Raw genomic sequence first — 26,784 nt, 5'->3', positions numbered from 1 at the left:
ATATCTCGTAAGATATACGGCTAGACCTACTCCCTGCTCTTTGATGCCGATAAAAAGGGTTCGTCCATGGGCCACCATTTGGATCAACCCCGTCTTGAGTACGTATGCGCGAATGGAAAAGAGAGAGAAAGGAAAGAGAGGTCGGGTTTGGTCGTTTATATTCGTTGTGATCTTACCTTAAGCTCGGTAATCCTATAGGAATCTACCCCGAAGAAAGAAACATCAAGGGGAGAAAACGTGCTGTCGTATTCGTCCGCGATATAAACTGTCTTTCGTTGGTTCCTTCTTTCCGTGTAAACGGGGCATGGTGAAAAAAAGGGAGGAAAGAAGGCCAAGAAAGACAACGAGAAAAAATTCAAGCCGTGAAATCACGAACGCGGACACACGTAAGACTCGCAACCGGTCTTTAACCCCAAAAAGCGAACGAGGAATATCAGTGATTCTCACCTCCTGCGATAGAATCTATCACGGGTGAGTAAGAGTTGAAAAGAGGACAAAGAAGCGATATCGTATCCCATTTCGCGTATTTTCTTTCTCTCTTGCGTCACATACGAAAATCGTACGCTACTCTCGAAATTGACGATCTTACGTTTGGACGACGGACGACGGGATCTCGATCACAAAATAACGTTCTCCCTCGAAGAATAAAGTACGTTTCGTAATATCATTCGATGCGAAATCTAATAAAAATTGAACGTTGGAATTGACACCTTCGATCGACGTTGCACGATGGTTGGTTTTGCGTAAAGATAAAAACAAGAAAGAACCACTGACCGAATGTTCAGCGACCCTTAAATCTCCCTCTCTCTCTCTCTTTTCCTCCCTCGTTTTCTTCAAACACGAGCGCGCGCGCTCATTCTTTTTCTCCCAGGGTGCCCTCTCTTTCCCTCTCTCTCTCGTATAGGTTAAAAATACTACCCTACACTAATTTTTCCTCTACCGGTTTGGTGCTACAGGTTTCGAGAATCTTACTGGCGATGATTCGTTCTCGCTGGGCGTGCAAAGGAAAAAAGAAAGGGAAGTTGACTCGCGACACGAGAAGAGAGAGAAAAGTCAGGGTCGAAGTAACTTTTAGCGCGAAATACGGGCCGACCGGTTGCCTTGGTTTTACAGGATGATTCAAAAGTACCGCATAAATATCGCGTTTATTATTAGCGATTCGTTTCCTTTTCACGATCTTAGCCTTTCTCTCGACTTTTTGCTCCTTCTTATTCAGGATCAAAGGCGTGTGCTGCGCGCAAAAGTCGATTTTTCGTTTACTTGTTTAACGGCGGCGCGAAAGGACATTGAAAATAAATCTCTTTCGTTAAATATTATTAATAATGAAATAAAAGTAACGCGCTTGTATAGATAGGTCGACGCATATGCTATAAAGAAACAAAAAAAAAAGAGTTATCGAATTAACGATGAACAATATGGATGTACGTATTCCGCGTACGTTATCGGATAGCAGATCTTCGACATCGACGTTCGTATTCGTGGAGTGCAGCGGTGTAAAACGGCGCTGGGGTACGTCGTCGTTGACAGCGAGGACATCGAGACCGCATACGCAATGTAATTTGTGTCTTTAGAAAAGCGCTTTCCACCCCGTCTACTACCCTCGACGCTGCGCTCCTTTGTCCGACCATTGCGCGTTGGAATATCATCGTCGCGCTACTACGTATCGAAGGGTCGCGGAAAGGATAGACGAGAGACGCGCTCGAAAAGAAATTGAGTCGTGTCTATGGAAATTTTATTCGCACCGCGTCTCTCTCTCTCTCTCTCTCTCTCTCTAGGCTCTTTCTCAGCGGAGAGTAAGGGAGATAGCTCGTTTCCTCTAGGATGCTTATAGAAACAACGCCTTCTTTTGTTTACGTAAAGTTGTTATCACCGTTGCTAAAAATCGCATTACGCGCAGGTAGATCTTTGAAAAATCCTTGAAAAAATGAGAATTTAATACGAATGAGAAATAATGCGAGAGCAAATAATTAATCTCTAATTCCTAAATCAAAGTGAAAGCGTTCGAAATGGCTGAATGAATCGTAAAGACTCTTTGAAGGCCCAGAAGATGAAATACCCGTATCAGTGGACTCGCCGTCGATCGGTTTGGATTTGGAACGTAGGCAGAGCATGCGCGTACTTCCGCGTCTCTTTTCAACCTGGCTCGCGTACCTACCTACCTACCTACCGTAGACGTATTATACGTCCATAGCTACGCTTAATCTCGTTGGCCGAGATGTGCCGTCGCGACACGCGCACCCACACGTTTCCGCTTTTAAGGACATCACGTCTCTTTGGTATAACGAACTCTCGCGCGCTCCTCGTGCGAGGATAAACGAGCCGTCGGAAATTATAAAGTCAGTTTCTTCGCGACGCGACGCGCGAGCACAGGTGTGCGCGAGAACCTTTCACGCGTCTACACGCGTACACGTATCTAATTCGAATTTCTTTCTCTACCTCTCACTCGTCTTCTCTTCCTTTCTCTTTTCTTTCGCAGTACCTCGATATCAACCGAAGAAACAATTATTGACGACAAGTGCCATCACGCATATCTCAAGTACGTACCCCGATTAAAAATATTATCGCATTAGATGGAAATGTACATGGAGAGAAAACTCTTTCTTTATTATCGTCGTCGTATCGTCGCATGCGTATCGTCATAAGTACGCTTTATTTTATGTTACGCTTAGCATCTACGTTTATATATAATTAATTCATTCGAAAAGAGTAACCCACCGGAGTATCCGCCTTTAATTTTCATGTTTCCTATCAACGTCCGTTCCTGCAATTTGCGAGTTTGCGATCCTCTTCGTCGGTCTACCCAAACGGATCGCAAAGTATATCCTCTCGCGCGGTCCGCAACTATTTAGATAAGTAGGCAAACAAAGCGCTCGCTCCTTTCGTTAGTCCCTATCACGGATGAGATTGCGGACAGGTGGAGATTTTATCGGAGTAGCGTATACGCAACGTAAAGGCACCTAAATACGCACGCATGGTAAAAGTTATGATACATCCTAGTATAGATATAGCCGGTAGTATATTCGCCAGGCGGACACGGACGTCGAACGGCGAGAAACTGCGGAAAATGGAGACGCGAAGAGAAAATAACGGTCGTACGGGGTGAGGGCCAAAAAGAACTGAATCCCTTCCTCGTGTTCTCTCTTGGCATCCCTCTCGGTGTCCCTCTCTCTCTCTCTCTCTCTCTCTCTCTCTCTTTCTCTTGTCTACGTACATGCTCTCAGTCTCTATCTCTTTACCTTTTTCCTTTATACACGCGTGTACCGTCGGCCTCTTTCCCTCTCTCTCTCTCTCTCTTTCTCATCGGCTTTTTTCACCCTCTCGCTTGCTTGCTCGGTCGCATCGAGACACAGGTACTCTCGCAGCGTCGCGTTGCGATTCGCGTCGAGGGCCTCCGCGTGGTTTTTACACGGCTTATAGACGTCGTGCTCGGCTTTCGTCAATGACAACGACGACGACGACGACGACGACGACGACTACTACTACAGGGAAAAACCCGAGCAACATGCTCCCTCTCTCTTGAGAGAGAACCGACGCTTTCGCGATTTCCTCCGTCATCGTAAAATTTCCAAGCAGTCGTTCACCGAACGTCAACTCGTTCACGATCCCACGGGAAAAAGGAAATGTTTTGCGTACGATTCGTACGCGAGAGGAACATTCGCGAGGGTGGTGGTACGTCGACGACGACGAGGACGCTGGCAACGGTACGCTTTCTTCGACAACGACACGAGCTCGAGCCCGGTGAGCGAGTACCTACATATATATGCTTTCCTTTTTCTTCCAACGACCGAGACCCTTCTTGTCTCGTTTACCTAGCACTAAACTCCCTTTCTCTCTCTCTCTCTCTCTCTCTCTCTCTCTCTCTCTCTCTATCTCTATCTCTTTGCTCCAGACTCGAGGAAACTCTTTGGCGTCGGTGTCGTTATACGGAAACGGGCATCGTCGAAGTAACGAAGGAATTTTGTTGTCTTTTCGACAGAAATACCTACGTACGTTTAGAAGAACTTTATATAGTTCTTTATTCGATTTATTTATTTCTTATTAAACGCTCCGATATCCATCCTGAAACAAAAAATGCTTCTTGGTTCTAATTCTCTTAATCTTCTTAAAATCTTCTACCTTGAGATGGATCATCTTACTTTGTTTTGGTTGATGCGGAGGAAGATGTGCATTGGATTCGGCTAATCCTTCGAAACGAGTTTGAGTATGTCGACGTAAGAAAGAAGGAAAAAGGGAAGAAAGGACGGAAAGATGCTGAACTTATAGAATGTGTTCGAGTCGATGGGTGAGTCACGATCGTCAGTGTGACACCCTTCGGGACTTTGCTTCGAATCCCACGGGAGAAAGTGAGCGAGAGAGAGAGAGAGAGAGAGAGAGAGAGAGAGAGAGAGAGAGAGAGAGAAAGAGAGAGGCGAGAAACGGACGCTTTGTCGAGACAACCCTCGTGCTAATTCCTATTGACGGCCGCACGTGCGTGAGCTTCTCTGACGATGAGAAGAGAGAAAAAACGCAGCTGACCGAGCCCACATCGAAATTAAATTGATTTTTTGAGGACAACCGAACCGACCGAGGGCTGGACCTGTTGTACGCATCTTCGCGATCGAGAACGTATCTACTTTCTAAGGGAATTGCCGAGTAGACATATCTATGTATAGACTCTGGAATATTTGGAATGCAGCTTTTACGTTTTTACGATCGCGTTATCGTAAACGCGTACCCATTAACAATAAGAGAAGCTTTCTAACGGATACTTTTACAACGGATCGGACGGACGATTAGCCGATAATAAGTTCTTCCTCGAAAAAGAGGGCTTAGTCATCGAGCTCTCGAGTCGTTGTCCGAACTGTAGAGAATGCGTAATGTGTCTGTCTGCCTGCGTGCCCGTTGAAGCGAGAGAGAGAGAGAGAGAGAGAGAGAGAGAGAGAGAGAGAGAGAGAGAGAGAGAGAGTGTCTCGAGCTGTACGGAAAGTATAAGGGCTCTTCTAATCCTTGACACCGGTTCGTTGTAAGATAATCGAGCTACTAGGGAGTACGCAGTAGTAGTCGGTGGTAACGCGACTCCTCGATAACGAAAACAGAAGGCGAACCTGGGGGGCAATTTGTACGAACGTTTCGTAGCATTTCGTGATACAATAGCACGAGAGGTGCGAGTTCACTTTCGACGCATCCACGAGTGTACCAAAACGGAATCGTTTTGTTTTTTAAGATTCAAAGTACGAACGCGTAATGGATATCCGATTCGTGGAAAGAGAATCTGGAGAAAAATATAAATCGAGTATTTCCATGCGCCGTTCGCGATTCGTTTCCTTTATCGAGTGCTTCTCAAACACACCGTTCGTCGGTGAAGAGCTACCGCGCGTCACGAGGCTTTTTACGAGGATCACGGTCGGGATGGCGCGTCGCGTGGACGGGACCGTGTTTTCAATTTCGAGGAAAAAGTTGACGAAAGACTACAAATAATTTTCTCTCCGCGTAGAGCTCGCGGCGCGAACGAAGCGAAAGCTTTGGGAAAATTGTAAAGCGAGAGGAGAGCTCGGTCAGCGAGTAACGTCTTGATAAAGCGGAAACGATATTCGCGCCGTTGTTACGCTCGAGTGCTTCTCAAACAGAGGCTCGTTAAATCACGATTTCATACCGCAAGGCTCGCGATCGGTCGATCAGCCAAATCCATCTCGCTAATATCACTCGTTGCCGATGTTCCAGATCGATGCTGTTTATTATTTCCCTTTCCGCTTACTCCGCTCGATTGGGACTTTTATAACGGGACGAAAAGTTTATACCAACGACCGTGCGATGTTTACTATCGAACGAAATCTCATCGCGACGGACGCGTAACCCCCGAGCGATCGATAACGTTTGAAATATCTGCATGCGCGGCCGATGGTAGTACCTACGAGGGTGTATAAATATCAACGCGGAGGTTTATTTCGTCTAGCAAGAGTTACCATCGAGATTTACCGTGGAACACGGGCGGACGAGAGCGTAAAACGAGCTCGAGCGATCTGCTCGACGCGATTTTCAACGGGCAGAGTTGATAGCGTTCGCGCGATATCAATTATTACTCGAATAATTATTTTACCAGAGACGATAGTCGGAGTAAGTTTCGCAGGAGGAGCTTTAAACTTGGTCTGGAACGGAACAACGGCCATGTAGGATACTTATCGATATATTGTACCCGGGCGAGGAAGGCCGCGCGTATCGTCGTTTTATCGAGTCGTTTATACGACGGCGACCGGAGAAACAAGCGAGATCGCCGCCGACTCTATGTCGTGTAAACGAATTAATCTTGCGCGCCGAGACTAAACTGGATAATACCGGTAGAGTCGGCGGCTACGAGTCTCGTAAGCGAGGAATAATAGACGCTTATTGGAACGTGGAAAAGGGGATTCGTTGTTATCCTTTTTGCGTTTTTAACCTTTCAGGAGGTCTGAAGCAAGGGAACGGCGGTGTGGGGAGCGCGAGCAGTTCGAGGAGTACCAGCCCGAGTCAACAACAAACACCGCAGACCGGTCTGTCCTTCATTCCGCAACCGAGGAGTCAGAACGCGAATCGGCAAGGCACTGGCGGTACCCCAAGGTGACACGGAACGTTTAGAATTAGGCGACGGGCGAGTAATCGAGGCGAGCGTTTAAATTTCGTCGTCGAATTTTCAGTCCTAGAACGTCGGCCGTGGGCAGACCGAGTGGCATTAGGACGACGGCGGCGGCGGCGGCGGCGGCGGCGGCGGCGGCAGCGGCGGCGGCGGCGGCGACGACGACGACGCAGGCTTGCCCGTATTCCGGTAGTGGAAGTACCACGGCGCAAAACAAAAACTCGGTTCTCGACAAGTTCAAGCTCTTCAACAACAAAGATAAAAATCAGGAAAGGGGAAAGGCCACGTCGGGCGTATCGAAGCGTACGTCGAGTTCGTCCGGTTTTTCCTCGGCACGCTCGGAACACTCGGACAGTTCTACGTCGCTCTGCGATCAGGGCAGGATCCAAGTAGAACCGCCGAAGAGCCGAGCGTTAAAGTCCAAGTTGCAATCGAGCAAGCAGACGGCGAAGCAAGCCAGTCCGAAGACCGTCAGGAAGGAACAGAACAAGACTCAGAGCAGCAAGATCGCCCGTACGAAAGGATCGATACCGGAGAAACTGACGGGTTATACAAATTTGCCGTTGGACGATGTCAAAAAGGAGGCCGGAAGGATCGCGAACGTCTGCGCCAAACTACCGGCGGACAAGAAGTCCTCGAACTTGCAAGATCTATTGAAAAATCATACGTCTACGCAATCGCAGAAAGGAAATAATACGACGGCGACGACGCCGGCGAAACATATCAGTCAACAGGAGAGCAAAAATATATCGAATTCGAGCAGAAACGAGCTTGCGACGAAACAAACGACGCCTCGGCCGAAGATGGACCTTCCGGGAAAGATAACGGATCCGAAAGTTCACTTGCAGCCGCTCAAGGTACCTCCGAACGGAGTCAACAAGGACGTGCTCCTACAAAAGAGTTTGCTGTCCAACGCGAACGGGATCATATCGCGAACGGAGCAGGAAGACGCGAACGTTCCGAACGCGCGAAACAATCCTAGCCCGTTCGATCGGCATACGCAGTGCATGAACCAAGCGAATATGCCGTACGAAAGGGTCGTCGAAAAGGACGTTAACGTCGACGTAGGCGAGTCGAACGCCGTACCGAATCGAAAGCAGGACTCTTCGATCTCGGACAAGTCAACCGGTACTTCCCCGTGGAAAGCGCAAAACGCGACTCGCGAAGAAGAGAGAATACCTACGGACTCCCCGGAGGAGGAAGAGGAGGAGGAGGAGGAGGAGGAGGACGAGGAGGAGGACGAGGAGGACGAGACGGAGGCTTCGGTGGTGGCGGAAGAGGAGGAGGGGGTGGAGGAGGAGGAGGAGGTCAAGAGGAACGGTTTGCCCGCCTCGAACGTATCGAAGCCGAGCTCTTCGCGGGACGGTCCGAGAACGCGATCCACGTCCGAAAGCAAAGACTCGAGGATCAAGGAAGATATCGCGAATCCCGAGCCACCTACGAATCAAGTACAAAGCGGGAACGTCCATATGTTTCCAGGAAAACAGATCCTAGGTGGCCCGTTTCAGGGGCCTACGCTCTCCGTAACCGGTCCTGGTTCTAACATACCGAAACCCACGGCTTTGGTAAAGGGTACCTCGAAACCGCCTAAAGAAAACAACGGGCCGAGCGTGCCTACCCCGACCAAACCGAAGAGCGACATTTTGCATCGAGCCAAGCTCGATCCGAACACGGTCGCGATGGTCTCACCGATGCCAAGTATCTCCGATCTCATGTCCGAGAGCTCTCACAGCAATTCCAATAGCACGGGCCAAAGCAATTCGAGCGACAGCAGCGTCATTTACCGACCGAGCAGCGAGAGCGGTAGCGAGATCAAGACGATACCTAATCGGAAGATAGACACGACCTTCGAACAAATGGAAAAGGTACTTTAGCGTTATTAATCTCGATCGTCGGTCGACTTCTCACGGCAATGATCGATAAAGTTTCCCCTCCGTTCTATCTGCTCTGTGTCTCGGCAGGTTTTATCGGAAGGTTCAACGTGCGGCAGCAGCAGCGGCGTCGGCGGCGGTGGCGGCGGCAGCGGCGGGGGAGGTTCGTTGGCCGACGACGAGGCCGAGATGACCGTGAAGCCGATGCAGCCTCTTCTTCGCGGTTACACGCCCGGTGCCAGAGCCCTGCAAACCCTTCCGAGTAGAACGACGGCGCGACAATACACGATTCTTCATTCCTCCTCTCATCATCACGTCTCTCACGATTACGCGGACATTGACATAGCTTCGGGTTATCTCAGCGACGGCGAAGTTCTCCGAGGTGGTGGTATGAGCGTCGGCAGTAGGACTCTGTCCGATCTTTGCGACGGTTACATGTCGGAGGGAGGCGCTTCCTTGTACGCGCGTAGGATCAATCCCGCTTACGGTCACGATCGCGAGAGGTAAGCGAGAGAGCGAGAGGGAGAGTCCACGACCGCCTGTGACCGCTTATCGCTCGGTTGCTACTTTTCCTACGCTTTTAGCCGCGTCTTTTAGGAGAACGAAATAAAATTTACGATGTCTCGACTGGACACTATCTTCATTTTCTTCGGACGGATCGCGTCTCGTTATATCTCGCTCGCACGTGCTGTCGCGTCTTACGGACACGGGGAATGAGTCACGCTCTTCTCACGTGAGAGAGCTTTAAACGTTTAAATCGTCGCTTTTGTCGAGCGTGCGCGCGCGCCTCCTCTCATTCGTCTCGTTCCTTCCTCTACTCCTCTACTCCGCTACGTCGAAGAGAGATCGCTCGGACGCGTACTAATGGCCTTTAATTAGACGAAATTGTCGCTACTAATCTCGTACACGCGTTGGACGCTCTCGTCCTCTGCGAAAAGAACGCGCGCGCGCGCGCGCGAGAGAGAGAGAGAGAGAGAGAGAGAGAGGGAGAGAGAGAGAGAGAGAGCAGGGAAAAGGAAAAAGGAGAGAGATAAAACGCGTACGAATCACTCGCGAGACGAAACGACGTCCTTTGATCTCGTCCGCGCGATATACCCATTTTCCCCGTGATATGTCCCGTGCTAGACCTCCGTTGTCGATGAGGAAAAAGACGGAAGAGAAAGGGACAATTCCGAGAAATTCCAAGGACAATAGCATCTTGGAATTCTATGCGATCGAAAAGGTCCCGTCCAACGATTTCAAAGAACGATAGACGGGGAGGGAGAAAGGGAGTTGGAGAAACGCGAAAACTTCTCTCGGGTATCTCTCGCTCCTCGTCGTCGTCGGCGGCGGCGGCCGAAAGAAAGAGGAAAGACAAAGCCGAAGGACGAGAAGGTACATGTTTATCTACGGAGCAAGTCGCGACGAGGCGCTTGCGCTCAAAGAGTACATCCGCGCGTGAGTTTAAGGAGCGATCGATCGACCGACGGCACGGTCGGTGGCGCGATCTGCCGACGAAGTAGCGGAGACTCGGCGAGGACGGTGGAGGCACCACCGTCGCAGGACGGCGAGCCTGTTTTCTTCGGGGGTTGTTCTCTCTCTCTCGTAGAAAAGGTCGCGAAACGGGAGCCACCGTAGCAGAGCCGTTCTCCTCCTCGTCGTGCGAGCAAAGTGCTCGAGTGGCTGCGTGCGGGCGTGCGTGCGTGCGTGCGTGCGAAAGAAAGAAAGAGAGAGAGAGAGAGAGAGAGAGAGAGACACTTTCCTCGAGAAGAAATTTCCAACCGAACGAACCATTTTCTATCTCTTCCTTCTCCTTGCGTCCCTCCGTCGTTTACACGGACGCACACGCACCCGCGCACGCACACGCACAAGTCTTGGACGTATCAATCCTACCTTGGCCCGATCCTTCGCACCCTGCTGCCTGTCACATCGTCTTGCGATCTTGCTCACTCTCGGATACGACTTTGGAACGTTTCGTGCGCGTTCTGCGACCGAAAGGAAGCTGTCTCGAACTAAAAGAGAAAGTGAGGAAAAGGGGGTGGTGCGCGTGTGAGAGACCGATCTCGAGGATAGCGGACGTCTCGCGGCACGCCTTCCTCAGGAGTCACGGTAAATTTCAACGATAACTTTTTGCACGGCTCGATTAGAAATTCGCTTAACCTAGACGCGAGATAAATTTAAACGGGTTTACATCTCCGTACGTTCGGGACACGATCCATCGACCTATCGTTTCGTTTCCCCCTTCGTCTTCTTACTTTCGCCGGGCGTTCGCGAACGCGTAGGCGTCGATATACCTCGCTTATTCCCTCGACGTTTCTCTTCGTCCACCACGAGAGCGAACCACCTTTGATCCGTCAACGGCGACATCGATTTTTTTCGACGAAATTCATTTAGCGAACCACGTCGTCGTCGTCGTTCTCCTCTTTCTCGCGAAGGATTCTCTTCCTTCGACTAGGCGACCTCCAAAAAAAAGAAACCCGATGCCTTTGACGTCGACGTCGCACTCTCTTCACTCGTCCAACCTACGCTCCCCCCCTTTCTTCCTTAATATCCCCGTTTTATTCCTTCCCTTCGACTTGTCCAGTACCACTACGAACATTAAAATATGTATATTTATCGATTTATCTTTTCTCGCGTCTCTCTTCCTATCCGTTTCCAACTCTCATACCGTTCCGTTCTCATTTATTATGTTCGACACTCTCCGATACCTTTTGTCTAGACTAGAAGCTTTCCGTCTATTCGTCGTATCTTTCTCGTTCTGTGACAACTGCGTTCTCCGGAGAGAGAGACGGAACAAAAGTGGCAACAATTCTAAAAGCCTCGAATAGAAGCCTACTTTCATCGATAAACTTGTCGACGTAAACGTTATTGGTGAACGTCGAGCAGAGTTTGAAAAGTGAACGCTTTTGACGTAAGAGACAAGTTTAGAAATAGTCGAATTACGTCTTATCGTGGAGAAAGAGAGAGATGAGGATTTATGTGCTTCGAGATATCACGTATCTGACATTTCCATGCATCTTTCGGTTCAGCGATCTTTCTTTCGAAGGGACCCGACTGAGAGAGTAATTAAGAAAATTTCATCAACGGCCGACCTTTCGGGGGGAGGAAGGTTAACCTTTGCTACGAGAATACGCATATATCGTTTACGAGTTACATTATCGAGATGGATCGCTTCTTCGTCTTAGTTCTTCCCCTAACACGCTACGTTCATACTCGTACTCTGAAAACACGCACGTCTATGTACGATCACGCGTGAGCCGAAGAAACGATCGATGATGAATTTTTAACGAGAACCATTCTTCGATCGTATTTACGAGCGGATGGAACGTTACGTTTTCTCGGTATTCTTTCAAAGATACGGCTAGCTTCTATTGCCCTGATTAATAGAATTTCGTCGGTTTTCGTACGTTCGACTATATACGTATACCATCGTACAGTGTACGTTGTATGCACCTATATACCTATACGCGTGTACAACAGGTAGATACAACCGCCGCAAGTTATAGTTGCCACTTTAATGGCTTCGCCGTAGCATCCAATGATCGACGTATTTCCCTCCGCTATTATATATGTATCTATTTTCTCGAATATGCAAAGTTGACTACGCGGCGAGAGCTGTTGTTTACACGGAAACCTTGTTAAGAAGTTTAGCCTGGTATATACCTAGCGCGAGCGCGTACCGTCTTTCGATCTAATAAACTTGCGACCGGCGAGTCGTTGAGAGACGACACCTTCTGCAATTATAAAGAAATCGCTCATCCGTCGACGCGAGGTCAACGCGAACACGGTGCGCGGTCTACCGGTCTACGATAGGAGCCTGTCCTATTCGTCGCGACCAAAACTCGCTCCAAAAAAGAAATTGTTACAAGAGACACGGCCGCCTTTGCGTAGCGGAAATTTGGACGAATACGATAGAGATATTTGAACGAGTACGACGATATGAAATGGAGGCTTATGAAAATGCGATTGAAAGACCGCGAAATGCTCGGGAATGGAACAGAGTTTGTTTCTAATAATAGACGACTTATCGGAAAGCGATAAGATGGGATAATAAAAGAGGGGGTTCTATGTGTTCTCTACCTAGGTACGTTGGTGGCTCGCGACGAGAATTGTCCGGGGTGAAGGAACTGGTGAGCTCGCGAAGGGTGCAGAAGAGGCCGTCGGCGAACGCGGTGAGGTCGGATGGAGCCGGAGGAGGCTGCATCGTCGCCGGTACCGTCGGTGGAGGTAGCCTCGTCGGAGGAGCAGGAGCTCTGTTAGGCGCTTGCAGCGGTGGGACCGACGCATTGGCCGAACTCACCATCGAGGAGCTGGCCTCGATTCCGGCCGGAAATCACACCTCCGCCAATCACACGGGTCATTCCACTCATCACAAGGTCAGCGAACCTCCAACCTCCGCGACCTCCCTCTTCCCTCTTCCGTCTTCCTCCTTCCCTAGAGCAGGAGCATCGTGCCGATCGATATCCTACCACCGAGACGCAACGTCCGCCGACGATCCTCCAAAATCATCGACTCCTTTTTCGGACTCTCCGGAATCCGTTCGATCGTCGCTGATATGTTATCTTTGCCGTTTGATCGTCCGACTTTGAGTTTCGTCTACCTACCGCGACTAACGATCGGGTAGGGAACGGGCTAAAGCAAGAGTACAAAGTAGGAGGTACGAAGAAAAAAGGGAAAAGAAAGATCGCGGCCTACGCGAGGCGACTCCGAGTTATGTAGCCGGGTCACGACAGCTCGTCTCGTCGAATAAAATCGATATTTGCCAGGCGAAATCGTAATCGTTCTCCCCGCCTTTTTCTTCTTTCCTACCTTTTTCTACCATTTTCTTTTTCCCTTTTTCAAATTTTTCTAACCGTACGCTAATAAGAGCGAAAAGTCTTCCGTGCTCGACGACGATTTCTTTCCGCGTCAGCCTGTAATGAAACGTGGTAGTAGTATTTGACGTCAGGTACGGTTGGTTAGAAGTGCCGGTATCGTAGCGTAAGCGCGATTATGGTGGGGGCTTGAGAAAAGGGGGTGGCGAGCGATGAATCGTCGAGCGTGCGCTCGCGCGCGCGCTCGTCCACGCTCTCGGCAGTTACGTTGAAACGTTGCTCCCGTACGCGCGTACGCGCATGCCGAACGCGAGACCCGTGAGTCATTCATTTTTCAAGCCCAAAATTTCACACGGTAGATACGCGCGTGTGTGTGCGCGCGTATGTGTGTGTGTGTGTGTGTGTGTGTGTGTACATACATATATATATATATATATATATATTTGACCGTCTATTCGCGCTACCTCGGACCATTATGCCGCCTCTTTCTCGTCCAATCGAACGTTGAACCGAACCACGCCGTAGTAACGCTTTCGTCGTGCGACGAGTACGAAGAACACGAAAGACGTTTACGGACCTTCCAGACGATACGACGCCACTTTCATTGTCGATTCAGGTGTCCCCCTCGAGACGGTTAGTCGTCGGGCAAACGAGTGCTTTGCCATAATAATCGTTAAAATCGTTTGAAATTATCCTTGTCGTTATTATCGACCCAGCTATGCGGGGAAAGTAGCGATAGGAGACCTTCGGAGAAAGATCATGGTGAGTTCCTTTGCGATTACGATCGAAAGAGGTCTTTTTTAAATTAATCGAGATTACATCTAAGAAGAAAATCGTAATGTCGTCGAACGTCGAGGTCGCTATAAAAGTAGGAGATTTTTTGATGAAATTCCTCTAGAAGAACAACGTAGGCTTTCCACGCGTCAATGTGGATTACAACAAATAAATCCGTAAAATCCAGGTGGAGAACTAAAGAGGGATCGCGTTAAAACCGCCGCCGTCGCCGCCGCCGCCGCGACCGCGTTTCTTACGACCGTAAAGTGTTCTTCGTTTATTTTCACATCAGTGCCAGGGACGTAGTTCAAAGGTACTCGTCGTCCTGCGTTTATTGTTTCTCGGCCGTCTCGGGAGCCCATAAGATCGGGCCGACCGCATACCGTAGCGACGTCGGACGTTGAACGAAATTCAAGCAGTCGTCTCTCGAACGCTCCGCTTTACTACGCGCGCGACCCCCTTTGTTTTCTCTCGACGAGGAATAAAAGAATATTACGATAAGGTCGAAAGAGTATTAGATGCAAGATCTAAAACTTGTTATTTCTCTTTTTATTCGTTACCGATTATCGCCGAGTCAAACGGTCTATCACAAAGATATTCGTTCAGCGTCGTTATCTACCCTATCTGTGTCACGTGAGTCACTCGACGAGTCGTGGATTCACCTAAAGCCAGTTAGCGAAAGCGAAACGTAGTTAGGGAAAGGGAAGGGATCTAGCGGTCGCTTGATATTCGGCTACCCCTCTGAATCACGTCGAGCCCGGAGCTTCGAGTATTCCCCCGTGCAACGTGTTCATCGTTATGCGTAGTAAATAATGCAGTACGCGGATGCACGTCGCGCATAATCCGCGCACAACGTACTTTCGCAAGATTCGTCTATTAGCCCTTGAATCTAAATAAAATACTAAATTTTCGAGTAATTTCGAGTAAATCAATAAAATGGCTATTTATGTTTAAAACAGAAGGTGCCGGGCGGCGGTGGCGTGATCGTGGGGGGTGGCGGTAATTCGGCCACCCCCCAAGGCGCGCAACAGAGTAATAACCTGGTCTATCGTGTGGTGAGCTCGAGGCATCCCGGCAGTGGTCACCATCCTCACACGAAAAAATCCGATAGCTCCCAGCAGACCGAAAGTTCGGCGTTTAAGCATCAGCAACAACAACAGGGATCCAACGGTTCGTCCAACAGCAGCTCCAACAGTCAGCAATGGAGAAAGTACATAGAGGCTGGCGCAGCGAGAGACCGAGAGAGAGACAAGGAGGGCGCACCGCCGAGCCCTAGTCCCTCCAGAAGATCCCAGGTAAATCGGGGAATATTCTTTTCTTCTTTATCGTTATTTTCATCTTTGTTCGAAAAGTCTAAGAGTGATAGAAAAATAATGGTAATGGTAAACGCACGCCGATATCGTCGTTTTTCCAATATTCGGTTCGCAGATTGGTATCGCAGATCGGATATCGTATCTTTCGTTTTCAGGATAAACATCGAAAACAGACCATGGCCGAATATGCGAATGGCGAGAAAGCACAGAAAGTTTCCTCGGGAACGTCGACTGGTAATAGCAGCAGCGGCGGCGGCGGCGGCGGCGGCAGCAGCAACAAAGTCAGAGGAGTGCCTCAGAGTTTCGGATACGTGAAACGACACAGTGCCGGTACCAGTCCTAGTCCGAACGGTGTTCAAAATGGTAGCAAAGACGCGGCGACGAGAACGGCTCAAGTCAGTGCGGTTCCAAGGACTAAGGTACGTCACATCCTTGGCTCGGAATTGCTTCCGATCGAGAGAGAGAGAGAGATCCGAATCGATTCCAATCTCGTTACGGCTCGTATCTTTTCGCAGGTTAAAGTGTCCGGTGGAACTCAGACGTGCACCACGGAGCTACAGGCAAATTCGTCGAGTTCCAATCAAGGTCATCACTACAAAAGTTACAGTCTCACCGGACCGAGCGCCAGTCAATTGTCTCAATCCGTTCGAGATCGTTTGATGCTCGGTTCGCAGAGCCTACCGAAGCCAGGAAGTCCCGAATTCACGGCTCTCTTTGCCGCGGCTCATCACCGTGAAAGAGGAACTGGCGCAGGACCGGTCAGCGCCTCTTTCTCGCCTCGCGTCCTTAAACCTTCCGATGGAAGCCTCAGCGATACCTGTAGCAATTACGCCGCTCCCGATCTTCCAGGTTACTACACCCCTAACAGTCCCTACGCCACATCCTGGATGAGGCACAGCAATACTTATACTCCCAGTGGACGTTCGCAAGGTACATATCTGCCGTAGACGCTCGACCAAGAATGTCGCGACGTATTACTGGGACATACGCGTTATATTTCGAAATATCAGAATATTTCAGATATAAGTCGATCTCCCTGCGATACTCTTCCCTACTAATGCCGTAAAATTAGTTAAATTAGGATTATTACCGATATCACGATTACGCGTTGCGTGCTTGTAAACGATCGATTCGATGCTTACTCGTAGGTATGGGATTGTGCGAAGCCGACAGCGTAGAATCTCTAGGATCGCATAGAGCGAGCTTAACGCATGCTCGTCTGCTGATGCATCAAAGGGACTCTACGGGATCCCCAGCTCCGCCGAGACTCAATAGGAGTAATTCGATTAGGTGAGCCAACAATATTTTTTTCTTTCCACTCGCGCGTCGTCTTTCTCTTTCGTTATTTTTTATGGTCCGATCCTCTAACAACGAATCGATCGATCGTTCATCTAGTTGCATGCATAGAATATAGCAAGATAAAAAAGTTGTTACGAAAGACCGTTCTTGTCTAATCGCGATGTTACGTTTCACTTGTTACGATAGGCTTATATTTTCATGACTTGTCATATATCGTAATGATCGGTTTTGGCTTTCTTCGAATTATTCAATAATTATTGTCACGAAAGTTAATTGTTCGTTACGATGAAATAACGTTGAAATATTTGATACCGTTTTAGCCATCTACGGGACAGGACATTTCCAAGGTAGTGCGACTATCCAGTACATCATATACATTCGTCCGCCCTGCCTTCGGTGCATAACTTAATCCTCTCCTCATCGTGCGCGCTACTCGCGTAGACGCGAGTTTACAAATGGTTTGCCGAGAAAAAAGAAAATATGTGCGCTCGTACCGAGAAAGGATTAAAAAATGCAGAATCGTACGGATCACACACGTTGGATAGATTTACGGATCGGACTACTTGCCTGCATCACTTCGAATAGCTTTGTCGTTTTCATCGTTATACTCTTTCGGAGAGATTTTCACCCAACATCATTTTGTCCAAAATCGAATAATACTCTTTCGTATCTATCTCAGTCGTTGAAAACGACTCGTAAAGATATTCGTAGTGATCGACGGCAAGAGGTTCGGCTTACATAAGAGACTACACCTGCATCTAACAATGTATATATTATATAGATATTCGTTTATCGTTTATCGTATATCGTTTATCGTTTATCGAACGTAACACACGTCGTTCCCAAGTGCAGCGCATTAATGGCCGATTATTGTTAATTCGAGTAGGTATATTCGTCTCGTCTTTTGTATCTCGTATTTGTGCCTCTGTTCTGCGCTTTTTGTGCGAACGCATGTATGAGCTTTCCCCGAGATCTCCACGATGAGGTAAAAGAGAGCGAGAGAGCGAGAGAGCGAGAGAGCGGGAGAGCGGGAGAGAGAGAGAGAGAGAGAGAGAGAGAGAGAGAGAGAGAGAGAGCAAGAGCCGATCGATCTTGGCACACGCGCGATTTAGTACGTATGTAGATACTCACGGTGGGTGCTCTCGAAGCAAAAAACATTTTCGTATCTAATCGCCTAGCTTCAGACGGAGGTAACACTCACGATTATCGTTCAACTACATAGATATATTTCGGAGAAACTGTTTTCCTTATGTGCAAAGCCCGACGCTATTAGCTATATGGTAACGTTGTATATATATATATATACGTAACGTAGTCAATTTTGGAGAAAGAGCTTCTTTATGTCAGCTGCATTATTGCGATCTCTTCACGAATCTCTTATTTTTCTTCCTTTTCTTTCTATTCCATATACCTTACCTCCATACGGGGAAGTACGAGGGAATAGGTGTGAATACGGGGGGAATACGGAGGGTGGGACCATCGACCGCGAGTTTCGTGAAAAAGTTAAAAGGTGCACGGCTTTATTTTCACAGATCCACTAAAAGCGAGAAAATGTATCCATCGATGCTAGCACGAGGGAGCGGTACGTCGTCGTCCGTCGGCGAGGAAGCCGGTATCGGAATTGGTATTGGCGTGGGCGTAGAACCATACTACAGTGTCCCAGTTGGCTCGGCGGGATGCACCGGCCAACATTGGTCTCAACCGACTTCGCCGACACCGACGCATACGTCCCGACAACCACCTAATTTGTATCAACACGTACACAAAGACGACGATAGTTAGTGCCTTTGTATCCTTATTTCGAGACATCTCAAGTACCCGCTAAATCGATTCCAAATCGATCTTAAAACCGTCCAAATCCTTATTATTCTTCCAAAAGCGATATCGAAAGGGGATAACTTGCTCAGTACAGTTTTTCATTTCAGTACACGGCTCCTCCGTATCCCTAGTATCGACAGCAAGCAGTCTCTACAGTTCGGCGGAAGAAAAACAGGCACACGAATTGAGAAAGCTACGAAGAGAGCTGCTGGACGCCCAAGAGAAGGTTCACTCACTGACCAGTCAACTATCGACCAACGTGAGTTAATCTACAGTATTTGCCACGCGAACGTCCTTATCTCTCGATCGGCTCCCGATAAGGATAATAATCCACTAAAAAATCCAAATCTACGAAGTCAGTCGACTTTGATAGATTTTCTATCGGGTGTAAAGGAAAATGTAGCCGTGCGTGTGCGTGTACACACACACACACACACATATATATATATGCATACGCGCGCGCAGACACAGAGGTAAGTAGGTATATATCGTGACGAGCGTTAAGATTTCAGAGCTACTTTCTCGTTTCTTTTCTTCGTATATCGCGACCACGCGAAAACACCCACACACGTTGACTCTTCCAACGTGCGCGCTCTTATCCTCGTTTTAACTCATATATACCGTTTAACAGCGCGATCTTTCGTATTTTTTTATTCCTCCCCGGCGTGTAGCACACCAAGTTCAACGCGACTCCTTACCGCGTCCGTTACACCGACGAAGCGAGTTGCGTGCCGATACTCGCTCGAAAAATGTTTGCCTCTCTCCTTGGCTAATATCTCCTTTTCTAACTAAAACTATGTTCGTTCGTTTAATTCTTCGTTAGTTTGCAAATACATATGCGCGATAAGTCTCGCATGTGCGCGTACATCCATTATCCACGCATCGCCGTTACAATGATATCGCCAATTTATTCATAATTACCAATTATATCTTGATCTTTAATCGCTCTTCTTATTTACTTTAACAATAAAAACATTTATTGTCGTCGTCGTCGTCGTCGTCGCTATTCAGATTATAAAGAATTGGATATAATTAAGAGCACATAATTAAGAGCACTAGACGTCGTTAAAAGGTTTGTTTTCGGCCAAAGAAAATACGGCCGTTGTATTTGGGCATCGACACGTCTCGAAATCCTTTGAAATTTCTATCTATGTAAATAATAAATCGATTCGAGCGACGCTACTAAAAGTAGCAGCAATTCGAATAATGGATAAATAGCTGGCTCTCGTTCGGATGTAACTCGAGCGCGATTGGCCGACGAGTCGGTCGTCGTAAGAGCGCAGGGGGACCGAGATCGACCAATCGAGAAGCCGTACGATCTTCCGCCGCGCCTGCCTGAATCGCCTTCGCGCCGATCGGTTTCTTTAGTTGGTCCCGTGCAACGCGACGCGTTCGTTCCTCGTGCCGTTCTCGTTTCTTTCTAGGCGTCTTCTACGCGTTGCGTCTGTCGCGGCTCCGGACGCCATCCATTCTCCTCGTCTTCCTACGATCCTTCTTCTCGGAAAGACGAGAGGACAAAGGAGAAACGGAGAAACGTTTCGAGTGGTGATAACCGACGTCGAGGCACCGAGGAGAATCCAACGTTCGTGGTGCTACGTGAAAAACAGTGTGCTACGCGGTTTCTGCTTCCTCGATCCATCCTGGATTAGCGGTGACCGAAAAAAAACACGAACGATCTCTATCGGTATCGTGAAATCGTTCGTCCGAGCTCGTTCCATCGGACGATTGATTTTCTCCGCTTATCGAGTTCTTTACCCGTAATCCGTCCCGTTATCGAGCGTCAAAATTGAGACGATAGGTACCCTAGATAAGGTACGCTATCTTCCCTCGGTATATTTAAGAAAACTTGGAGAAATACGAATCTCGGATGAGAGCAACGCGAGACACGGCTGTGCGTTCCTTCCTTTCTCGTAAAAAAAAATCGTATCTATCTTTCTATCGTATCGATAAAATTCGATACGATACCGGTGAAAATAAAAGAAAGGTAAACGATGCTCTTCGATAAGGACTTTGATAAATCTCCGAGTCCGATGAGTATCGTTCGTTTCACGAACTCGACAAAAACTAAATATCCATTCTCCGTAACCGAAAGTCCGTTCGAAGTAGCTTACGCTTAGACGCGTGCGAGATAGAAATCTTGTTCGTTTTCAACGGACGAGAGGTGTTTACGGCCGTGCGTCATTACGAATAATTAATCGTGCTCTCAATTTTCATTGTTAAAATCAAGTCATAGAGATCGAATAAAAGTAGAAAGAGACGATTCGTTTCTTCCAAGGCTAACGAAATCTTTTGATTAGACGAAGAGGCACGACTGTAAGGGTTCTTAGGAATGGAGCGGCGAAGGAGGAGAGGAAAGAGACGCGCACTGGGCGGCTACTACCGCGTTAGAACCGCGTTTTCCGCTACCTGTTCCTCGTCGGCCGATCGACCGATTTTCTCGAGCACCGTATCCCGAAATATCTTTTCTTTTTCTCGCGTTTCCGCATATCTCTACTCGTCGACACGCTCGTCGACCGAAAGCAACGACGAGCGCCCGCCACTCCGACAAGCCTGTAGTACGTATCGTTCCTCGTCGTCGAGGATGGCCGATGATCTTTCTCATTGTATCGGAGTGCGGGAAAGAGAAGACCTTCTTTCTTCACAACGTCGACCGATTTACGATTCTTTGAAAAGAATTACGATCCTTCTCGGATAACAAATATTCACGTATAAAGTATTTGATATAATTTTCTTACCGGACGTTAAAGGCGATACTAGTCGCTCTTTTACATTGGCTTTAAATTTTTTCTTCTCTTTGTAAAACTTGTAAAAGAAATCAACAAAGGGGTTACATAGACAGTTTCTCAAAAGCGCGTAGGTATTTCAATTACAGAGACGAGCGTCCATTATCTCGAGTATTATTTTACTCGACTCTCTCTCTCTCTCTCTCTCGCTTCGACGCCTCCCGAAAGTCTCGCTGCGGTTGCGTTCTATCGAAGGGATGCGCACCCGAGAGCCATGTGGACGTTTTCCTAGCGGGAAAGAAAAAGACGGAGGATCGCTTAAGGACGAGACAAGATTTACGGTTCCGTCTTACCCTTCGCCTTTACGGCCGTATTCCTCTTCGAAGAATTTTCCCTTCGTCTTGGGAAAGACGCTTTTCTCCCGATGCTTACGTTCGAAACCTTTAGAAAAAGAGGAGAAAATCGAGAACGAGCGGGTATCGGATAAACGCACGTTTTCTCGCGAAGCGCATTTTCTTTCTATTTTTTTTTTTTTTTTTTGACCCGGATCCTGCGAGAAATTTTGTGTCACGAGCACGTGCTTTCTTACTCCTTTGTTCGTTCCGTCGAGCTTGTTGCTCGAGCACTCGCCGGCCCCCATCTTCTCTCTCTCTCTCTCTCTCTCTCTCTCTTCGGTACTCGCTTGCTCCCGATTTCGCGCGTCTATACTTTTCTACTTCTAAAAGCGAAATTCGTTCTCGATGATCGACGGATAAGAGCGAAGAATCATTTTTCGACGAGTCGTCGAGATCTTCAACTTTTCTCTCGAGAATCGAACGAGACGAATAAACAAAAAGGGCAAAAAGTCAGTGTCACGACGACGATGACAACGACGATACGTAATGGCAACGACGATAACGATTCGCCGCTCGCGATGGATTTTAATTCTGGTAGGCAAACTTGGTTGCCGCGAGCAAAGACCCTCGGAGACACGACGAAGACCCCGAGACATGATTGAACCAACTATCCAGCCAATCCCGTGGTCTGCCTTATTAAAACACGCGCTGTTGTTTTGCCTTTTGTCTCTCCTTTTAATACCTCGCATTAAGCGTCCGCCTTTACTCGCTTCTCTTATTCGTCCTCTCTTCGAGTCGATCGTTCCTTTCGACAACGTATTTCGTACGTCGAAACAGTTCCTGTTTATGGAATTTACAAAAGTTATTTCGATACACCTATCGCAACATTCAACGGCTGACCGAAGCTTTTCTCTTTTCTAATTCGTCTTTAGCCAGCTCGTAAAGAATACGCCCAAAGTCATCTGGTTGATTCGATTGACCCAGTGCCTCGTAATACCCTACTCTAAGAGCGTTTCAATTTATATTCGAGGATATTACGTGAGAACGGAAGAATTCCGTGCACGAGCACGTCACGCCGCGAGGACGCTTTCAATTACGTTTAGAATGCAAAGAATCGCGAACGTGCACGAGAATATCATCGACGTCGTCATCGTCTTCGCCTTCGCCTTCGCCTTCGCCTTCGCCTTCGTCTTCGTCGTCCATTTCGCATTCTTTACGCGACGTATTACGACGGAATAAACACGACTTTTTTTCCTCGTCGATGACGTCTCCCGGCAAAATCTTAACCTACCTTTGCATCCGATCGATCTTGGAACGCGCTTTGAAAAATGTTTGGTCGTAAGTTGACTCACGCAGGCTGGCGCGTAGCGCGAAAAACGTCGATGCGTACGCGTGCTCGTAGGAAAGGCAACGAATGGATATCGTTTTAGATACTTTTCCAGTACGGTGCACGTGGAAGAGGGATTTAAATTGCCGTTAATTAGCGAGGTGCGCCAAGCGTTCTCGTCTGTATCAGACGCGGAGAAAGGTCTTGGATTCGAGTCTCTCTTTCTCTCTCGTTCCATATACCATACGTACAGACACAGACGCTGTGCAGGATCTACGTAGAATCTACGTGTGGTACGGTACGTATAGAAAGCTCGCGCGTGCGATCTATATTCTCTCAATTTGACTCTTCGACTTTAAAAAGACGACGCGTCTACTCGTACACGCATATCGATGCGCGCAGAACGTAGATAAAGTCTTCGCTTCTTCTCGTCGAAGGCAACGCACGCCATTAAAGTCGCATTAAAAATGCGTACGCTTTGACTTGGCGTTGGCTAATCGTTAAATATAGACGCGCTACAATACGATTCTCTCTTTCTCTCTCTCTCTCTCTCTCTCTCTCTCTCTCTCTCTCTCTATACGCGCTGGTTAGTCAAAAAAACGCAACGAGCACCGAGTCGCGTTACTAATCGGCTTGGAAAAGTAGATTCCGTATCGAAGACCTCGTCGTTGACCTTTTTACGAAATACGATTCGAATAGATTCGGACGGACTCGTCTTTCGCGTATCACTCGTCGGATCGAGGAGAGAGTACGATTCTACCGACGTTATACCGTAATAAACAGAGCGCAAAAACGAATTCGCGCGAAGCAACGAACGTTCGAATTCCTATGCGACGCGTAAGGTTTTTTGCTACCGGAACGTATCTCGTTACTATCCGTTTCTCTACCGTTTGTTTTCTTCTTCCTCTTCTTCTTCTGTTTTCAAATAACTCTATGTACGTATCCCTTGAATACGAAAGATAGTTTGCTACTAGAATACGTCAGCAGGTACTATCTTTCACAGGCGATAGACGCACGTTCGTCAAACGTTGAAACGAAGAGACGCGACGGGACGAGGGCGGCGCGCGGTGGATGACGCTTCTAATGAACTCGTTATGTTAATAATCGCCGTCGAGCAAAGAGACGAGCTTTCGTGAGGCGACCAAACGCGACCTAAACGCCGACGAATTCTCGACGATTTCAACGTACGCGCGATACGTCGGAGATCGACTTCCGTTCCACGTAGAGAATATTCGCGACATACTTTTGACGATTCCAAGATCGAGATGCGTTCGGCTACGCGTACGAACGTTCGAACGAAAAGAACGTAGGTACAAAGGGGAAGACTCCGGACGATGCGAATGCCTCTCTTTCAACCTTTATATGCACTCGTATTCCGAATGAGTCATGCGTATGTACATGCCTGTATTGACGTTATTGGTTTTGTTAAACCGCGCACGCATGCAGACGACACACGTTGCGCCGCATCGTCGTGCCGGACACAAGACGCACGTGCAACCGCAGCAGTGTAGTCCTTTCAAAATAGATACGAGCCGTTCCTCGCGAACTTTTCTTCTCTGCCAGCGCCTTCTCCTTTATAATATCTGCGTTCTCTCTTTCGTCGTTTTCCATCGTTCGGCACCGTTATAACCGTTCTTAGAACGTATACGGTCTTTCTGATCCTACGTACGACGCATCTTTCTGATCCCGATCGTACGATCTCGTTGTCGAAGTTGCATAACGCCATAGTCGCGCGTTGCAAACGATACGAATCCGTGCGAAGAAAAGGTCGGTCGACCGCTTCGACCGACGAATAAGCCCGTATCGATGGCAAAACTAGCCGATAGGAATCGACTCGTTCCGAGGGAAGGTCTTTCCGGGCGGGCGCGAGAGCGGTCGACGCACCAAAGCACACGGCAGGTGCGTCAAATGATCGTTCGAGCAGGTAGGATCTTTGGTGTCGTTGCTCCTTCGACGCGATCGCACCTTGCGCCGTGTTCTATCGTTACGTCGCTCCCGTCCTATCGTTCGCTCCGCGCTGAACGACGACTCGATCGCCGAAGCCGGAACAAAGCCTGTGATGCAACGAAAACGGGGTCGCGTCGCTCGGTTCGATCCGTTTCGATAATTTATCGGAAAAGTCGTTAGAATTTTCGCGAGAGTCTGTAATAAAGGCATCTGGCGATAGAAGCCGCGAACGGCAGATGGCTTTAATCATTCTCTTCCGATCCGGTGTGCGTGCGTGCGTGCGATTACACGCACGCACGCACGCACACCGAGTCGCGTCGTCGTCGTCGTCTTATCGCTGCTCGAAAACTGCTCGCGAGAGGTCGTATCGTATCGTCGTATTGCGTCTACGATCGTTTCTATCCACTCGAGGATAGATTTGGGTCAGGGAGCCTCGTTATATCCAAGACCTCCATCCTCTATCCCCCATCCTCTTACAATTTTGATTACGATTAGTCCGTGCGGATTCTAGACGAGAGCCCGAAACTCGACCTCGGAAGGAGCTCGAAAGAGAATACGCGACGGAAAGGAAGTGGATCGATATGTAGATTCCCGATCTTAGATTTTCATTTCTAAGAACAGCCGTGTCCTCCGCGTTGCGTATTTTATCCTAACGAAGTATTCCCCGCAGCTAGACGCATCTATCGGTTGGACGAGCCGCGGCACGACGACGAGAGTACGTACTTTTTTCATCGGGTTAGAACGTTACAGGTTACGAGAGGTTTAGGAGGAAATTATGAAAAGGACTTTACTCGTGGCCTTTCGAACGATCTCGATCCATCGACGATGGATTTGAAGGTATGTTCGCGACAAGTTCACGACGGTTACGCGACGATAAGGTCGCGTGGTCGGAGCAGGCCACGTCCGATTACCGATTCGGAGGAAGGCGGCACGGTGGCGGACGGTGGTGGTGATCGTTACGCGTTGGGCTCGCGCATCGATCGTATTTCGGGTACGAATTTCACCGACGACGAAGTCCGTCGAACGTCGCGCGAACGATCGGACCTACGTCGGAAAGACGATTGGACCTGCGTTGGAAAGAACGATGGAAAGACGATTCTCGAGACTTACGGGACTTTGCGGATCGCGTCGAGGAAGAGCGATACGAGGCGTACGGGTGAAACGGCTCTGAAAACCTTCCGCAAGGTCTCCCAAGAACGAGAGACTTTGGCCGGTCGGAACGATGCTGCGCGGAAGGAGCCTCGAAACGTACGAAGGAGTCGCTCGTGCGTGATCGTCGATGAGAAGAGGTGCAACGTAAAGAACAACAACGAAGGTTTCGTCCTCGACAAAGCGGAGAAACAAGGGATCGATAGAGATCGTGCCGAGGAGAAGCGGACCACCTTGAGAACGTTCTCTCCCGTCGACGATAGATCGGCTCGACGCGTTATCGTCGCCCGACCCAACAACGCCCTTCCGAGATCGAAGATCGTCCAATCCGGTACGAAAAGGTCCGTCGTTGGTACCGTCGATCGGAAGCCCGAGTCGCGCCCACCGAGAGGCGACTTTGGAAGGATGGGTTTGCTCGATAAGGATATCGAGGGGAGCGAACCCATCTACGCCCTGCCTAACAGCGCTTCCACCTCTCGAAGCAGACGCGATCGTCGAGCCGTCGTTGTAGATGGAAATTACGTTCAGAGCGGAGACCTCTATCGTACCACCGTGAAATACATCGAAGACGTGAATAAAAATATAGCTGGGATCGATAAGAGTTACAAAATATCGGACGAGTCGAGCCGCTCGAGCTACGGGGTGATCAACGAGATAGCGAAGGGCGAGACGCTTTGCCTGTCCGACGATCTCTGCGGTTACCTCAGGAACAGAGGTGGCATGGTACCGATGCCACCGATCTCACCGAATTTCGGCGAGAATTTGGCCGAAAATTTCGTCGAGAAGCACGAGAGTAACAACGAGCCGTTTCCCTACGAGCGAAGGATCGAGATAGCGAAATCGACA

The 26,784-nt window shown here is 48.7% G+C and overlaps 1 protein-coding gene across 1 annotated transcript in view; it reads left to right on the top strand.

Moving 5' to 3' along the window:
- The window catches only part of LOC122637932 (protein sickie), a 64,627-nt gene that overhangs the window by 28,975 nt on the left and 8,868 nt on the right, over positions 1 to 26,784 (top strand). Inside the window, exons 6-17 of the mRNA XM_043830472.1 lie at positions 6,420 to 6,573; positions 6,651 to 7,857; positions 8,023 to 8,454; positions 8,551 to 8,963; positions 12,524 to 12,815; positions 14,987 to 15,322; positions 15,496 to 15,759; positions 15,856 to 16,270; positions 16,489 to 16,630; positions 16,960 to 16,986; positions 18,172 to 18,416; positions 18,565 to 18,716. Of these exons, the coding sequence (XP_043686407.1) occupies positions 6,420 to 6,573; positions 6,651 to 7,857; positions 8,023 to 8,454; positions 8,551 to 8,963; positions 12,524 to 12,815; positions 14,987 to 15,322; positions 15,496 to 15,759; positions 15,856 to 16,270; positions 16,489 to 16,630; positions 16,960 to 16,986; positions 18,172 to 18,416; positions 18,565 to 18,716 (4,079 nt within the window). The remainder of the gene's footprint in view (positions 1 to 6,419; positions 6,574 to 6,650; positions 7,858 to 8,022; positions 8,455 to 8,550; positions 8,964 to 12,523; positions 12,816 to 14,986; positions 15,323 to 15,495; positions 15,760 to 15,855; positions 16,271 to 16,488; positions 16,631 to 16,959; positions 16,987 to 18,171; positions 18,417 to 18,564; positions 18,717 to 26,784) is intronic.

This window comes from Vespula pensylvanica, chromosome 2, assembly GCF_014466175.1.
Source record: "Vespula pensylvanica isolate Volc-1 chromosome 2, ASM1446617v1, whole genome shotgun sequence".
NCBI classification, from domain to species: Eukaryota; Metazoa; Arthropoda; class Insecta; order Hymenoptera; family Vespidae; genus Vespula; species Vespula pensylvanica.
The sequence above is the reverse complement of the archived record's forward strand: the minus strand, read 5'-3'. Positions and strand labels throughout refer to the sequence as shown.